At 57.0% G+C, this 17,315-nt stretch overlaps 1 protein-coding gene across 2 annotated transcripts; it reads left to right on the forward strand.

The window, feature by feature from the left end:
* The first annotated feature begins 11,057 nt into the window (after positions 1-11,057).
* Positions 11,058-16,283, forward strand: Chmp6 (charged multivesicular body protein 6). Of its 2 annotated transcripts, none has more exons than XM_005069833.4 (8): positions 11,058-11,196; positions 12,692-12,801; positions 12,888-12,975; positions 13,271-13,357; positions 13,751-13,816; positions 13,997-14,077; positions 14,607-14,661; positions 15,339-16,283. In XM_005069833.4, the coding sequence occupies exons 1-8, from the start codon at positions 11,134-11,136 to the stop codon at positions 15,389-15,391; spliced, it is 603 nt and encodes a 200-aa protein (XP_005069890.1). In that variant the 5' UTR covers positions 11,058-11,133; the 3' UTR covers positions 15,392-16,283. The 2 variants fall into 2 exon arrangements, with proteins under 2 accessions (XP_005069890.1, XP_040606093.1); XM_040750159.1 differs by having other exon boundaries at positions 15,342-16,283.
* Positions 16,284-17,315: the final 1,032 nt, after the last annotated feature.

Below are 17,315 nucleotides of genomic sequence, written 5' to 3' on the forward strand. Positions count from 1 at the left end.
TGGCTGCATACAGGACGGGAAGCCCAGGGCTTGCCCTATGCAGTGGCGTGAACCTGCCAAGGGAGAAGAGGTCTATGGGCTGGGCTGGCCCTCTGGGCTCTGAGCCCAGCTTCCCACTGGCAAACGGCCCAACGGTGCTTTTCTACGAGCCAGCCTTCTGCAGGTCCCACCCTGTAGCCTGTCAAAGAAGACGAGAATGACATCTCCCCGCTCTGGCTTCACAGAGAAAGTAACCAGCCAGCGTCTGGAACCCACATGGGGGCTTATTTTTATTTGTTCTGCAATTTAATAAAAGTAAACTGCGAGGGGAAGAATGACACACCAACAAAGAGCAGCTTGGAAAGGAGATTAAGAAGCCAAGTTCGCTCATAGCGGCATGCAGAAAGACTTCTAGAAATAAAAAGGAGTTTGGAGACTTGCACAAAACTACAAAACATTCAGGAAGCCTGAGGGCTTGAAGAGATGGGAAGATCTCACACGTCCATGGATCACAAGATTTAATACTGGCCGGGGAGGCAGCTCAGTGGGTTAGAGCACCTACAGCACTCATCAGCAATCCCAGAATTCCTATGGTGAGGTGGAGGGTGGAGACCGGAAAACCTCAGGAGCTCGTGGGCCCGTGAGTAGCAAGCAAGAGACACTGACTTCTTTTGTTTGTTTGTTTTGAGACAGGGTTTCTCTGTATTGTTTTGGAGACTGCCCTGCAACTCACTCTGTAGACCAGGCTGGTCTCAAACTCACAGAGATCCGCCTGCCTCTGCCTCCCGAGTGCTGGGATTAAAGCGGTGTCTTCTGATTTCTATCACACCCCCACTTCTGCTGTCACACACCCACACCCCCGCTCACACGGATGTGCACACGCATACCCACAAGTTTTCCATGAAAACCCACCCCAGGGCTGGAGAGGGTACACCATTAAGAATTTCACTCTTGCTCTTCAATCCAAATAGCATTTCAAAAGGCTAACCCCACCTGAAACAAGCTCCAGGGGGAGCCCTAGCTTCTCCGGGCACTCCCCCTCATGTGCGTACACACTGACACACATAATTAAAAATAATTCCAAGGCAGGGTTTCTCTTTGTGTCCCTGGCCATCCTGGAGCTCGCTCTGTAGACCAGGCTGGTCTCGAACTCTTAAAGACCTGCCTGCCTCTGCCTCCTGAGTGCTGGGATTAAAGGCGTGCGCCACCACCGCCTAGCTCCTTTTTAAAATTTTTAAAAAATAGAAAATCTTACATTGCAGAACTATAAAGGGCCCCAAACAGCCAGAACAAAATGGCAGAATTAGAAAGATTTAGTATCAATTCAAAATTTACCACACCGTTACGGCAGCCAACACACGGTGCTGGGATAAGGACCAGAGTCACAGCAGTGGACCAGAGCAGGCGCGCAGGGTAAGAGGCTGCGACTCCCACATGACAAGACGAGTCAGTGGGTGAGGAGTCGTCTTCAAGCTGGGGGTGGCGGCTCATGTCACTCCAAGGACGAAGAAGGAGGCCTGCCTTAATTTTCAGGCCAGCGAGAGAGGCAAAAACCCAGACAGGATATCCATGCCTACAATCCCAGGGTTCCACAGTATCGTGATGGCAAGACTGACTTAGCCTATATAACTGAGGGTCAGCCTGGGGCACCATAATTTGCCTCTGTCAACAACAACCATATATATATATATAATTTGCAGAATTGAAGAAAATATTTGTAAATCATGTCTCTGATATGGGCTTACTAGCCAGAATACATTCTGTTTTTTGGAGGGAGGGATTGGTTTTTCGAGACAGGGTTTCTCTGTGTAGCCTAACAGGCTGGTCTCGAACTCACAGAGATCCGCATGCCTCTGCCTCCCGAATGCTGGGACTAAAGGTGTGCACCACCACCGCCCCAACAGCTTCAGGGTTGTGTCTTAAGAGGCAGAGCCCAGGCTGGCACTGGGCACTGAATCCGCTGAGTATGCAGAATCATGAGAAACATGTCTGTGGTTTTTCTGGCTTTTAGTATGTCATTTGCTTATTATTTGTTTAGAGTGTGCGTGTGCCTGCACATGTGTGGGCCATGCACGTGCCCTGGTGGTCAGAGGACCACCTGTGGGAGTCTGTTTTCTCCTTCCACCCTGTGGGGCCCAGGGATTCAGCTCAGGTACTCAGGCTCGGCCGCAAGCGCCCTTAGCCGCCTGAGCCGTCGGCCACAGATGAGCTGCATTGTGTTTGGTTGTTGGGTCCTTGGTTTGGTTTCAGTTTGGGTATTTGGGACGGGGTCTCACTATGAAGTCCAGTCTAACTTTTAATCCTCCCACCCTACCCTTCTGAGTTCTGGCTCCCGGGTGTGGCGCTGCATCACGCTTTATCCCTGCGAGACGCCATTAGCCGGGAGTGAAGTGTGGACCCTCTTGGGCCAGGCAAGATTTTCTCTTAAACATCATCTGGTCCACCATCTAGGTGAGTGGCCAAAGGCGGCGTCATCCTCATACCCTGACAGTTCCCAAAGACACACACACACAATTAGGTCCTGACTTCCCCTGCCCATCCCTCAACCCGGTCGCCCCCCTGTCCTACTCCACACGGTCCTGCACTGTCACCTCTGGTGATCACACTTCTGGGGTCAGACACCACGTCCCTTCCCTGACCGCTGGCCTCCAAGCCCCTCCCCCTTGTCGCTCATCACACGGCCCCAAGCCACAGCAGGGCCCCCAATGATAGGTGCCCAATGAATCAGTGAGGAAGCCATTGATGGGTGGATGTCTGAATGAGGGAGGGGATGAGCGGGTGACCGGATGAGCCAGCCATCTGATGAGCGAGGGAGTGAGTGAGGGCCGGACGAATAAACCACTTCACCAAATCCAGCTGCACCCTGTGACAAGAGCCCCAGCACGGCGGTGTATTGGGCTACCCAGCAGCTCCTCAGCTGCCTGTCCTACAGTGCCACCGCGTGGTCTCCTCAGGGGTTGCCACTGCCAGTAGCTCTAATTTTCAGCCATGGCTCACACTTCATGTCCTCCCCCCACCAGGGGGGTGTCTGCTGACCAGAGAGCCATGAGTCAACATGCACCCACGAGAGTCACACGCCTAGATGACACGGTAACAGAGGCACTCGTTTGAAACCAGTGCCCACCCCCTCCGAGCTCGGTCTCTCTGGACTCTGAGGCTGGCTCAGGTGAGGGGAGGGCTCTCACGCTGTCAATCATTCATGGCCTAAACTGGGCCATCCAGGTGGAGAAGGTGAGCTGCCCCCTGTCTGTCTCCTTCCTGCTTTGCAGCCCTGGACGGAAGCTGCCCTGGAGAAGCCAAGGGAATGAAAAGACTGGCATGAAGAATGGAAATGTTTCCTGCACCCCGGTTCCTGCACCCTGTAGAGGTCGGGGTCACCTGCACGGAAGGGACCACCAAGTGCCAGCAACACACAGGGATCACACTTACACTTTGAGCATCCCAAATGCCACCCCCTCTTGAAACCTTCCCCGATCGCCCTCCCCTTTCCATCCCCTGTACCCGACTTTCTGTGGGTGGCTCGACACTGTGTCAGCCTCACTGCTGCCCGTGTCACAAAGCTGGAAGCCATGAAGACGGTCCAAGTTAGACTCCCTGGAAGAAACGCTCTGGAGATGGGAAACTTGGAAGAAAAAGTCCTTACCACTGTCTTAGCCTGGCCTTCAAGGCCCCGCCTGCACCACTGGAGACACTACACAGGCCTGCTCTCTCTCTCTCTCTCTCTCTCACACACACACACACACACTCATTCCCCGCCTCCTTCAATGAGGGTGCCTCAGTTGGCTCACGCTAATACCAGAAACAGCCTCACACAGAATCCAGCACCGGTCACCCAACGCAGCAAAGGCTCTGCCGTAGTGTGGATTGGGTCATCCCCTCCCCCCCCCATAACTCATGGTGACGGGCTGAAGAGATGACCACTGGCTCCTCTAACACAGAGCGTATGTTCAGTTCCCAGCACCCCGTGGCAGCTCATAACCGCCTGTAACACCAGTCCCGGACAATCCAGTGCTCTATTCTGGGTTTGTGGGCACCAGACACAAGGGGCACGTATATATGCACGCAGCACACTCCAGACAAAAAGCCCCGCTGATGCGCTGACCCCCGGGACTTCAGAGCGCATCCATTTGAAACAGGGCTGTTGCAGTTAGGTTGAGGCGAGACTTAAATCCAATGTGATGATGTCTTTATAAAAAAGATTTAGACACAGACGCAGGGAGGTATGGCGTGAAGGCGGAGGCAGAGACGGGTGGTGTTCTGCCAGCCAAGCAGCCCAGGATCACAGTGTGGTGCTTCTGGAGGCTAGGGAGAGCCTGGCGCGGCCACCCACGTAGCTTGTAGAGAAGCGTTCCCCCTTTATTCCTCCGACTCTTTCAGTGATTTTAGTGTTTCTGACCCTAGGGCTGTGTGACAGGACACCTGCTTCCTACCCTGCCCAGTGTGACATTCGATTACACCCTGGTCGCTACCTGGAATGGAGTCTTTCTGGAAAGCAGATTTGGGCAACCAAGGAACAGCTCAGAGCAGCACCGGGGTGGAGATCAGAGATGTGGGGTGGGGTGCTGATGTCTGCCGGCACCAGGAAGGCTGCATTTTTAGAATGACATACAAGGGGTTTTAAATTCTCAGTTCAAGGCAGAGTGAGAAAACCAAGTTTCCTGTGGCAGAGCTGCTGTGCCCGCAGATCGTAGGCAGGCTGTACCCTGCAGGGTGCAGGATTACAAGGTAAATTGAATTCTCAGCCTCTGCAGGTCATCTGAGCAGAAAATAAGAAAGCTCTGGGAGGAGGAAAAGCCAGGGGCTGACAGTGACCCTCTCCCCAAAGCCACACACACACCAGAAGACAAGCTGACAGTGACCCTCTCCCCAAAGCCACACACACACCACAAGCCTGGCACCCCTCTGCAGGCCACACCTGTGGCAGTAACACACTCTGGAGCTTGTCCCTCCTTGTCACCTCCAGATCTGATGGAAGTGAGAGCTGACTGAGTCCTGTCACACACATAACATACCACACACACACACCACACACACATAGACACACATAATACACCACACACATAACACACACACCACACATACCACACACACACCACACACACACACACACACAGGCGGGGTGCTGCTCTGGGAGGAAGGTATACTGAAGTCAGGCCATTGGGAGGAAGCCACTCTGTCCTCTCCTCGTCTCCCCAGGGTGCAGCTGTATTGGTGCTGTTTGCATCTCTGAAGCACAAGCCCATCAGAGGCACCATAGAGCGAGGCTCAGTTTTAGGAGGCTGCACTTTGCCACACAGGAGACAGGGCAGAGCACCTCCGGCCTCAGCATCAGGAACGGGAGGCAACAGCTGTTCACAGTGGGGTGAACCAGGGGCCAGGGGCCACCAGAGCCACTGACTTTCAAAGGACTGTCACTAGTGACCTACTTTTGCCAGCCAGGTGCTGACACCTCCCCCATCACCGCCACCGGGTAGGCAAACGTGAGCCTCCTGGGCCCTTCCTGGTCACATCATGGCAGCACCTTGCAGGCCAGACATGGAGGTGGGGGTTGCTGTCACCCAAATGGACCCCTGATTTCTCAGGAACCTGGGGGCACCAAAGGCTGAGAGACCCAGGCAGGGTGGGTGCAGTTACCACAAAGGACGCCACGCCTAGAGAAGCAGGCAGAATACATTGGGTGGGGCCGGTCTCTGGTCATTGCAAATGCCTTAGAGCAGGGATGATCATTTTCGAGGCCAGACACAGAGTGTCCCAATGGCAGGCTGGGGAGTCGGCCCTGGGGTGAGGCGTGTGTCCTGAGAGCTCCCCCAAACCCATAATGAGGCATCTGTAATCTCGGCATCCCAAAGGAGAGATGGGAAGTGAGAACAGAGAAGTCTCGCTGGCCCAGGAAATGATCCGAAGATCCTGTCTCCAACAAGGTGACACAGGACCTGAGGCTGTCCTCTGACCACTGCATGTACGAATGTACACGGTGGCACTTGCACACCTGTACACACACACACACACACACACACACACATTGAGAGACAGTACTGACTGTCTTATTATGTGCTATGCATACGCTCTCCCTTTAGCCTTCCCAGGAACCTACAAGCACCATTCCAGCAATCCATGGCTGTGTAACCAAAGTGGGGAAAACTGACCTCACAGGTCTGGTGCTTGTCCAGAAAGGCTCATCTCTGCCCTGCTGACCTCAGCTGTGGTGGTAGCACACCCTGATGGGGCCCGGAACGTTCCCTCTGACATGGCTCATTGCTGCGAATGCCATCTTAAGTTACTTGTCCCGGGGCTGAAACGGAATAACTGCCAGAGACGACCTAAGAAATGACTTTTTTGTTTTGGTTCGCAATGCGCGGCTCCTCGGATTAGGGGCCCATGGTGAAGTGGGGTCTCGTTGCTGCGGGAGCTGTGGAAGAGGGTGCTCACATCGTAATGGATAGCAAGCAGAGTCGGAGGACTGGACCAGGGACCGGCACACCCTGGCATCCTCCTCCAGCTTAGCCGCACTTTCTGAAGTTATACCCTCCTGGGGAGCACTGTAGGGAATGTTCCCTCGTGTAAACCACGGCAAGTCCTGCCTGGATTCTTTTCCAGGCCTGGCAGCCCCTTCTGTCTTGATGGCTACGTTTCCAGAACAAGCGCACAAAGGTGCCTCCCGCACTGAGAAGCATCCTGGTGGCCCTAATCACAGGCTCCCTGGGAGTGGTTATCTGGCTTCAATCCTCCCTTCTGAGTCAGCTTGGGCCCTGGAAAAAACTTCCCTGGTGAGTGCAAGCTTGTATTCCACCAGCAGAGGGCGCTGGAACTGCAGCCTGGAGCGGAAAGGGGGCTTGCTTCCCTTTTCTCCTGTTTGTTTGCATGGGGGAGGGGGCAGGACTTTGTGTGCCTAGCAAGGGCTCTGGATCGAGCCCTAGCCCCACCCCTCCGTTTTGGGCCTAGCACCCTCCTTCCTCTAACCCTGCAGCCCCCCCAGTGGACTCTCTTCAGAGACCCCGAGTCGGAGGGTGGCTTCTTGCAGACTCCTCTGTTGTCCCATGCCCAGGGATGCCCTCCGCTGTCTAATGGGAACTCCTGGCCACACAGCCAGCGCCTCTCCCTTGGGCGATTCTGCTTTCAACCTTGCCAGGCCCCCTCACCAAAGAAAGCCTTACCCTCCACCGGAGTCTTCCCAGCCTGGGCAACTCAGCAACTCCCCACGGTCATTTTCTTGGCATTTGCCGCTCCTGCATTCTCTGGGGTCTTGTGTGCCCTTTGGATGGCTGAAGGTCTACCGGCCCAGGTGACCAGCCCAGCGTCTGTCTCTTTCTGGGACCCCCCAGGCAGGAGCGGTCCTAGGAGCAGTGTCTTCCAAGATGGATGCACAGTATACGTTGGGCCTCGGCATTGGGCGTGAATGTGCTACTGAGCTCCTCGCCTATGGGAAACAGGTGCTTCCGTCCACGGCATGTGGGCATTGCCTCCAAGGAAGCTGCTTCCATTGGCTAGTGGTGATAAAGGGCCACTTACCATGACATGGGGGCCCAAGTAACTGGGGCACGTCACCGTGGTGCAGAGGGACATGCAAGGGAGTCACCAGGTAGCTCAACTCCAAAGTCCTCAGCTAAGAAGCCAAGTGCTCCCTGACCTCTGGTGGCTGCAGGACCAGCACTGTTGCAGGGAGAGCCTTTGCAACAGTGAGAGCCGCCATAAGACCCGGCTGAATGTGCACCTGGCCACAGGAGTTGCTTCTGGGAAGTTAGGGGCTTGGCCTGGGTGTAGCTCAGTGACGGATCACTTCCTGACACAGAGAGAGATCCTGGGTCCTTTCCCTGGCACCAGAGGGGAACAGCTGGCGCCTTGATGGAAAGACAGGGACCCTGAATTCCAAATCACATTGAGTCCTCTCCCACCAGACAGACTTGGCAGCGGCCAAAGGAACCGGAGCCCCACATTTGGGGATCTTTATGAGTCCACCTGTGGCAAGTCCTCAGGAGTCCCCTTCCTCCTTGAGGACCCCACCTTTTGTTGCTGTGACACTTGTAGTTACATCCTGGGGCCCACGGTGTGACATGGCAGGAAATTAAAATTAAAAAAGGAACAAATACTAAATGTTTTGTGTTTTGAGAGGTTTCTGCCCACTATCCTGTTCTTCTGGTCTCTACCTGTGTGTTATAGTAAAGCGTGTGGGGGACCTTGGTGGATTCCATGGCGGGTGAGGAACAAACATGCCAGGCAGACAGAGCTTAAGTGAGTTTTGTCAGAAATGGAAGGGGGGGGGAACAGCAGGAGAGGGGACGCGGATGGGGTCTTTTAGAGAGACAGGGTAAGGACACCTGCCATGAGGCAGCTGGGTGAGAGGCAGAACCAGGTTTGCCTAGATTACAACACTACTGTGTGTGTGTGTGTGTGTGTGTGTGTGTGTGTGTGCGCGCACGCGCACGCACGCGCGTGCGTATATAGGCATGCGTGTGTGTTTCTTAGTTAGGGTTACTATTGTTGTGATGAAACACTATGGTCAAAAGCAACTTGGGGAGGACAGGGTTTATTTATTTGGTTAACACTTCAGCATTGCTGTTCATCACTGAAGGAAGTCAGGACAGGAGCTCAAGCAGGGCAGGAACCTGGAGGCAGGAGCTGACGCAGAGCCCATGGAGGGTGCTGCTTACTGGCTTGCTCTCCATGGCTTGCTCAGCCTCCTTTGTGTGTGTGTGTGTGTGTGTGTGTGTGTGTGTTTGGTTTTTTGAGACAGGTTTTCTCTGTATTGTTTTGGAGGCTGTCCTGGAACTCCCTCTGTAGAACAGGCTGGCCTCGAACTCACAGAGATCTGCCTGCCTCTGCTTCCCCAGTGTTGGGATTAAAGGCGTGCACCACCAACGCCCATCTCAGCCTGCTTTCTATAGAACCCAAGACCACCAGTCCAGGGATTGCATCACCCACAATAGGCTGGACCCTCTTCCATCAATCACTAATTAGCAAAATGCCCAAATCCTTTTCTTTCTTTCTTTCTTTCTTTTTCTTTTCTTTTTTCTTTTTTCTCTTTTTTTTTTTTTTGATATAGGATTTCTCCTTGTAGCCCTGGCTGTCCAGGAACTCACTCTGTAGACCCGACTGGCCTTGAACTCACAAAGATCCACCTGCCTCTGCTGGGATCAAAGGCGTGCAACACCACCGCCAGGCTCAACAGCCGAACCTTACAGAGGCATTTTCTCAACTGAGGTCCCCTCCTTCCAGGTGACACTAGCTTGTGTCAAGGCTACATAGAACCAGCCACATCTTTAACCCCAGCACTTGGGAGGCAAAGGCAGGTGAATCTCTGTAAGTTCAAGGCTAGCCTGATCTACAAATCAAGTTCCAGGATAGCCAGAGCTACATAGAAAGTATATATATGCATACATACATACATACATGCATATATTCTTAGCTTCCAGGCTATACAAAAAAGTTGGGGGGCATTTCCAAGCCGATTTTGGCTCATAGGCCATAGTTGCCAAATCCTGGCTTATAGACAGCAAGAATTCAGACATCTTCAGCTCTGTGTTGGCAGAGACTGGGGAGAATGTGTGGAGGAGCTCCCAGCGTGTTAGACTGAAGAGGCTGAAGCAGAACCCTAGCCGGCCACACCCCTAACTACACTGCTGCATCTGGGCAGGCACAGGGGGCTTCAGCAGGTTACTTGACAGACTGGACCTCTGTTAGTGACTCTGGGATGTCAGGACATCCCAGCACCGACTTGACAAGAACGGACAGAGAAACTGGGTGTGGAGGTACAGGACCCTATGTCATAGAAAAACAAAGAGTGGACAGAGAGCCTCAGAGGTGGAACCTGCCGGCGCCTCTATCCCATACACCAGAGGTGGAACCTGCCGGCGCCTCCATCCCACACACCAGAGGTGGAACCTGCCGGCGCCTCCATCCCACACACCAGAGCACCGTCTCCACTAGGGCTTCAGAGCTACACATATGAGAAGCTCCCGCCTCCTAGAAAAGTCCACCAGCACGCCCTTTGTAGGGCCCAGTACTGAGACTGCACGGGGCCAGGGGAGAGTAAGATGCAATACCTAGCCACCAAAGCCAGGGCGCGAACCACAGAGGGCATCTGAATGTACTGGCAGGTACAGTGCCCTGGAATACAGGGCCCCTGGCTAGCTGGAGGGCCCTCTGGGAGGGAAAAGCAAAAAACCCAGCCCCCTAGAAACTGCTTCTCCGGCGACAGAAGGAACTAGAACCCTAGGTGTAGCCAGAGAGCCTCGTGTCGCCACCGTAGTAGACTTCGCTCTTGGCCTCTCCTGCCGTTCTTTTCCAGGCAAAGCCAAGTCTAGACTGAGAGCCGCTTCTGGGTGTGTGTGTAGGGGGTGGGGGATCACAAGAGCCACCGGAGGGGCATCAGGGCGGCCCCTCCACACCTTCTGCGCGCGTGCACGTGGTTACTGAAGGAGCTGTGGGTGCCAGGGAAGCCGGCGGCCACCACCGGATTTACAGGATGTGTGGAACCTGAGGCCGAGACTGAGCCCAAAGTTCAGAAAGTCGTAGATGAACAAGAATGCTTGGCAGCCGGCAGGGCTCCTTGCACCGCCTTTTCAAAGGAAGCAGGAGGCTTCAGGGCAGCAGGGCACCCTTGGTGGCTGACAGGGTGTAGAGTCCAGGCCTGGGTGTCTTGGCACCACCCCCAAGTCACCAAGGGCCTACGGAGCGCAGATGGGATCAGAGAAGTCCCGGGGGAAGGGGGGGGGCACTGCCTCGGCCCCAGCAGCAGGGCTGGCTCAGGGTTAGCCCAAGACACGGGAACGAAAGAGAGGAGGACCCCTGTGTTGCCCCCCGGACCCTGAAGAGGGGGCAAAGCTGACAGTGACGAATTGCTGGTGTACGTTGTAGGTCTAAAAACACTGCATTTTCCTGTTCGGGGATCAGCAGGATGGAGGCGTCGGCTGGGCGTTTCGGAGGCGCACTGAGTTCATCAAAGATCCCACACGATTAGCCAGCCGAAAGGGCGCGACGGGGCGTTCGCAAGGCCGGGGGGAGGAAAAAAAAAATCCAGATGTCTTAAGGACGAAGCTGCTTCGCGTTCCGCGGCGCGAGGCTCCGCGCGGCCGCCGTAGGGCGGGCGGAGTACGGTGGCCGCGGGGCGCGGCGGCGGCGGCGGCGACGGGCTCGGCCGGCCGGCGCGGGGCCGCCATGGGCAACCTGTTTGGCCGCAAGAAGCAGAGCCGGGTCACCGAGCAGGACAGGGCCATCCTGGTGAGGGGTCAACGGCGGGCGGAGGGAGAGGAGGGGAAGTCGAGCCCCGCGGGCGGGGGGGAAACTGAGGCGGGAAGCGGAGCGGGTGACGCTTCCGGTGCCACGGCTCGCCCCGCGGCAGACACACCTGGACCGGCCGCGGCTCGGGTCGGCCCGGCCCCGGAGACCCGGATCGCGTCTGGGTGCTGAGCGCAGATCCGGGTGCGAAGGCGCCAGGGAGGAAGCCGCTGAGAGCCGGTGTCCTCGGCGCCCCGAGCCTTGAGTTACCCGGGTTCCTAGAGGGAAAAAAACCTCAGGGGAAGAGCCCGTGGGCGTGGCCGCCGCCGCCGCTGACCTCAGGGATCCCTGCGGGAAAAGAAAGGGCTTCACCCCCCTCCTCTGCAGCCCCTGTGGAGGGAGGACGCCCCGGGACCCCGCAGTCAGGGCTGTCACAGAGGCAGCCAGGCAGGTGGGGACACGGGAAGGTGAGCGCCCAGCCCTCGCCGCCGCCGCGCCTGCCCTGCTCAGATTGCTCGCCCTTCCAGGGGCCCAGTCTGGCCTTGCTGCAGCTCCAGTCTCTCGGGGCAAGACTCCCGATGCTGTGTAGACAGCTGGCAGAAATGAAACACACACACACACTCACACACGCCACCAATGAGAAAGAGTGAGCACTTTGTCTCATGCAGCTGATGCCCTCCGAGGGGGCAAACCCTGGCGAGAACACTGGGTGAAGGTGGGGGACCTGGAAGCTGACACCCCCACTCCACACACACACACACACACACACACACACTAGCAGAGCCCCCCAGCTAGCTCGGTCTCCTGGGTAACCTAGTGCACGGTGAATGGTTTCTCCCTGGCTGGCTCTCAAAGGTGCCCCTCGCCTTCCCTTACAAGCGTCTGCCCTCAAGGCGTCTTCCCGTGTGTGGAATGTGCCCTGAGCCCGTTTGTCGGTAGCCCCGTCTCAAGGGACAGCATTTGAACACAAAATGGGAATGAGCACGGCTGAACGGTGGCCCCGAGTCCACAGCGGGGCGCACTGCTGGATGGATAGCCGGGAAGATGACGGTGGAGGAGACGGGAAAGCTAAGAGAAATGGGAAGAGTTGCCTGTGGCAGCAAACCCTCAGTAGGCTGAGGCAGGGGGATTGGGCAACACTTTGTCTCAAAAAAAAAAAAAAAAGTGGGAAGGGTGGAAGGGTGTTGGCATACGACTTCATGTTCTCCGACATTTGAACCTTCCAGGGCCTGGCGGTCACTTCAGAGGCCCCGGTGCTTAGACTGTGTCTGGGGCCAAGCTGCGCCTGAGTAGGGTGACGGCCTCCTCCTCGGCACGGAGGGCCTCGGGGCATGATCCCTGCAGCCTGTCTCTGAATATTGCTGCATAGCCTCTGGGCGGCAGAGGCCACCATTGGAGAGGGTTGCCTGACCCTGACCATGCCGGGACTAGCAGCCTGTTGAGAGCCTGGCAGAAGGAGTCAGGGCTGACGGGGCTGCAACTGCTGCTTTCTCCCCAGCAACTGAAGCAGCAGCGGGACAAGCTGAGGCAGTACCAGAAGAGAGTCACGCAGCAGCTGGAGAGGGAGCGGGCCCTGGCCAGGCAGCTGCTGCGGGATGGCAGGAAAGAGTAAGGGGCACTTCCCCGGGGCTGGCTGGCACGGCGGGAGAGGAGGCTCGCCGGGAGCTGGGCAGACAAGCTGGCTTCCCTTGCAGACGGGCCAAACTGCTGCTCAAGAAGAAGAGGTACCGGGAGCAGCTGCTGGACCGGACAGAGAACCAGATCAGCAGCCTGGAAGCCATGGTAGGGCCGGGGCCTTTGCCGGGATCCAGAGCGCCTGGGGACTGGGCCACCCCAGGGTGGGAGGGGGGGGGAGCAGGTCGGGCTGGTGGGGGCCACACACACATCTCCCAGGGTCGGGGTAAGAGCATCCTGGTTTGCCCCTGCCGGCTAGAGTCACTGAAAGTCAGTTCTCGCCCAAGTCTCCAGAATTCTCTCAGTCAGTCCCAGCTGCCACAGCAGAGAACCGGAAGCCAGCCGCCCCGCCCCGAGAGCCCAGAACCCCGCAGGGGTCCTGACCAGTGGCTGCTGCTTTCAGGTTCAGAGCATCGAGTTCACGCAGATTGAGATGAAGGTGATGGAGGGACTCCAGGTGGGCAACGAGTGTCTGAATAAGATGCACCAGGTAGGTCCTCTTGGGGCCTGGCAGGGGGGCGGCTGCAGACTGGTCAAGGGGAGCTTCCCAGCTCAGATCCTGAGGCTAGCTGGATTGGGGGTGTGCCAGTGCCAGAGGTTGGGTTCGCCGCCTCTCCAGGTAGGGTCTGGGTCAGACCAGCAGAAGCACCCTGTTGACTGTACACAGAGGAAGTCTGGGCACCACCCGGGAAGGATTTCCGGTTTTGACCTGTTTTGCTGTTAATTGTCAGGGCTGTTCCCGGTCTGGGGAGGTCTGGGCAGTGCCTCCGCAGACAGGTCTGGCTCAGAGCCAAGGGCAGGCCCCCTTCCCTGGCGTTGCTGGAGGGGAGACAGGTGCTGTCATTTGCCCTGCTGAGCAGCTCTGAAACTTCCTCATCTCCAGGTGATGTCCATCGAGGAGGTGGAGAGGATCCTGGACGAGACCCAGGAGGCGGTGGAGTACCAGCGGGTATGTCTTGCTGGGCGCAGGCCCACCCGTTGCCAGGTTGGCACGTGTATGGCTAGCCACCGCTTCCCACGGGGGAACCCAGAGCCCCAGTTGTAAATACCCCTCACTGCCCGTTTCCCTTCCCCGGGGAGCCCAGAGTCCCGCCGGGCCGGCTTCTCAATGCATCTCTTCCTTCGGCAGCAAATCGATGAGCTGCTGGCAGGAAGCTTCACTCAGGAGGATGAGGAAGCCATTCTGGAAGAGCTGAATGCAATCACTCAGGTACAGGTCCCCAGGGCTGTCTGTCTGTCGGGTCCCCTGGGGGATGGGGCCCTGTCTCCCCAGAGTCACCTGCTGTTGGCAGCCCAGTAGACCTGTCTGGGAAGTTGTCCTTTCGGTCCCGCGGCTACCCACCTGCTAGAGCCAGGGACGTATGCGCTGCTGGGAAGACTGAGGCCACCTACACTCAGGAGCAGCTCTCCACAGCCCCCCAGGATTGTAGGCCCTCGGTGCTCCACAACAGAAGCCAGTGACAGCTTCCTAGCCCCGGGGAGTCCCACACCCTGGGTGTCTGCCTCCTTCACGGCCCTGTGCAGCCCCTGCTTAACGTTCCTGGGGGTAACTCCAGGTCACCGGGGCTCCTGAGGCCTCTCAGAGTAGCTTGCCCTTACCCCTGCAGTGGCTAGGGAGGGAGAGCACAGAGCCAGGCCCCCGAGCAGGAGGCAGCAGCAGGCTTGAGGTGCTGCACCCCTCTGAGGGCAGCTAACGGGCAGATCCCACCCAGCTCACGCCTCACCTCTGCTTCTTGCAGGAACAATTGGAGTTACCGGAGGTTCCTTCAGAACCCCTCCCTGACAGAAACCCAGGTACCTTTGTGTGTGTGTGTGTGTGTGTGTGTGTGTGTGTGTGTGTGTGTGTGTGTGTGTGTGTGTGTGTGTGTGTGTTGGTCTGAAGGAGCGTACCCAAGTCTCCAAGGGAACAGTGCCCAGTGCGCCTCTCACCCCACCCACCGCCCCCCCTGCACTGTGTCAAAGTGCGCTGCAGCTGTGCCCAGTTGGTGGAGAGTGGGTTCCGGGCTCTGGCTGGGCTAGGGTTTCCAAGGGGTTGGGTCCTCCCATGGAACCCAGGCCAGCTCACCGAGGCATACCCACTCCTCGGCCCTGGAAAAGGCTTGTCAGCCGCTCAGATACTAGGAGGCTTAGACCCCAGTTCCGGCTGTTGTCTGGGACTCAGCCCTGGGCAGCGCTGCCCCGTAGCATCATGGCCACAGCCTGGAAGCTTCTCCTCCACTCTAGTCAGTGGCTCAGAGGACACTCAGAGTCACAGTGGCTCCACGTGTTCCTGTTCCCCTGTGGCTTCTGGGAGCTTCCGGCCTCCTGAGGCCTACTGCCAGGCTGCACCTCTGGCCTCTAGGCCCATCTGGCTTCCTGTTTATAACTCACCTCCCCTGGTAGGCACGTCCCTCACCTGCAGCCTCTGGCCTCCTCCTCTGAGAGCTGGCTGTGCTCACAAGTACATCATGGACGACTCTTTTTCTCCTTAGAAGCCCCTGCCAAGACCAGATCCAGGCAGGCAGAGCTGGTGGCAGCATCATAACTTGGACTCTCCAGAGACTCACAGGGACTCTCTGAGGACTGACCCACAGAGTGTTTGGCTGCGTGTCAACCCTGAGGGCTCCCAGAAGGCCTGAAGGGCTGCGCTGTCCAGTGCAGGTGCTGGTGGCTGGAGCAGCGGCCTACACGGGCCTGATGTCAGGGCCCCACGACGCGCCTTCACAGCTTAGCCTGGATGCACCATTGTCTCGCTCTCACTCTGGATTAAATGGACACTCAAAGCCCAGCCAGGCCCGGCTGCAGGAGCTGTGGTCCCCACGGTGGCCACGGCCCATCTCCTGGTGCTGTTCTCATGGCTGTGTGGCCTGCACTCTCGTGGGAAACTGCTTCAGACCTTGGGGTCCCTATGCTTCCTTCTCTTGTCTCTGCTGCTCACATGAGCTGAGGGGGCTTTAGTGAAGGGATTCTTACTGTGCCTGGCCGCCTGCTGTCCCTCGGTTTCCCTGCAGGCTAGCGCAGGATCCCTAGCACACTGCTGCTCTCCAAGTCTCTTGGAGCATCTTTGACACCTCAGCCTGCTATTTCTGGAGGAGGTGGACCAGGGGCCTGGAGCCTGACTTGGGGTCTTCACAAAAGAAAGACATCTTGAAGTTGGTGACAGGACCCTGTTCCAATGGGTGTGTGCCCCGTGGAATCCTGGACACAGCTGCCAGTCCTAAGCCACCAACACCCAACAGGTGCAGAGCTTGGAAGTGACTTCCAGGGTCCTGTGCTCATTCGATACTGGACAGTCTCTGACCCTCGGGTCTTTGAGGGACACAGGGCCTTCCATCCCTTCAGGGCCCACCAGGAAAGGCCGTCTCTTCCTTCACCCCGAACAGGTCAACCCCAATATTAAAGTTGGCCCTGCATGGTCTTCTGCCTCTTGGACTTGAGTCTAGTGTCTTGGTGTGGTTCCCTGCATAGGAGAAGTTACACAGATAGATTGGAGTGCGGCTCATGACCCACCTGGAACAGCCCTAGCCATCATGCTAGGCAAAGCCGGGTGCTGGCTGCCAGATGCTACTCCGAATGTTCATGCTGCATATTTGTTTTTGTTTTGTTTTTGTTTTTTGTTTTTTCGAGACAGGGTTTCTCTGTATTATTTTGGAGCCTCTCCTGGAACTTGCTCTGTAGACCAGGCAGGCCTCAAACTCACAGAGATCCGCCTGCCTCTGCCTCCCGAGTGCTGGGATTAAAGGCGTGCCTGCGCCACCAACGCCCGGCCCATGCTGCATATTTCTACTTACATAGGGCTGGTGGTTAGGACCAGACCCCAGGCCAGAGAGAGAAAACTGGTTGGGGTTGCAGTGCTCGTCATCTCTGGTAGATAGCGGGCAGGTCCCCGCCATGGAGCAGCCTCCACACACAGCCAGGCTTAGCATTGCTAGGTCTCAGGTTCCTCGGGAGACAGTGGAACCCGGGTGTGCAGGTGAAAACGGAGAGCAGCCCTGAGCTCGTGCTTGGCAGCCCCCAACACCCATAAACATGATGTGGCCTCTCCTGCAGTGCCTGTGTCCACCAGCAGGGGGCTCTGCCCACCTCTGCTGCTGGGGGTGAAGCCTGCTCCAAGCCCACAGCCGTGTCCTAACAGCAGTAAATCCAGGCCCAGGGCGCACCCACACCCCGCAGTCACACGCACGCTGTTGAGGTGATGGGGTCCTGCAGGCATTGCTTCAGAGGCCCAGGTAAGCCAGGCTCTATTCTGCTCTCCGTTGTGTCTGACCTGAGCCAGGCAGAGGCACAGCTGTTCACTGGAAGAGGTGCCCTCGTCCCAAGGCAGCCAAGAGTCTCTTGAATATAACACCACATTGGGGGATGAGGTCTTGCTGAGCAGCCCAACCGCCTATGCTGTGCACAGGCCTTGGCCTTAAGCCTTCTGAATGCTGGGGTGACAGCCATGTTCCTCTGTCTCTGGCTTGGTGGTG

The sequence above is a fragment of the Mesocricetus auratus genome, unplaced genomic scaffold, assembly GCF_017639785.1.
Source record: "Mesocricetus auratus isolate SY011 unplaced genomic scaffold, BCM_Maur_2.0 Super-Scaffold_100007, whole genome shotgun sequence".
NCBI classification, from domain to species: domain Eukaryota; kingdom Metazoa; phylum Chordata; class Mammalia; order Rodentia; family Cricetidae; genus Mesocricetus; species Mesocricetus auratus.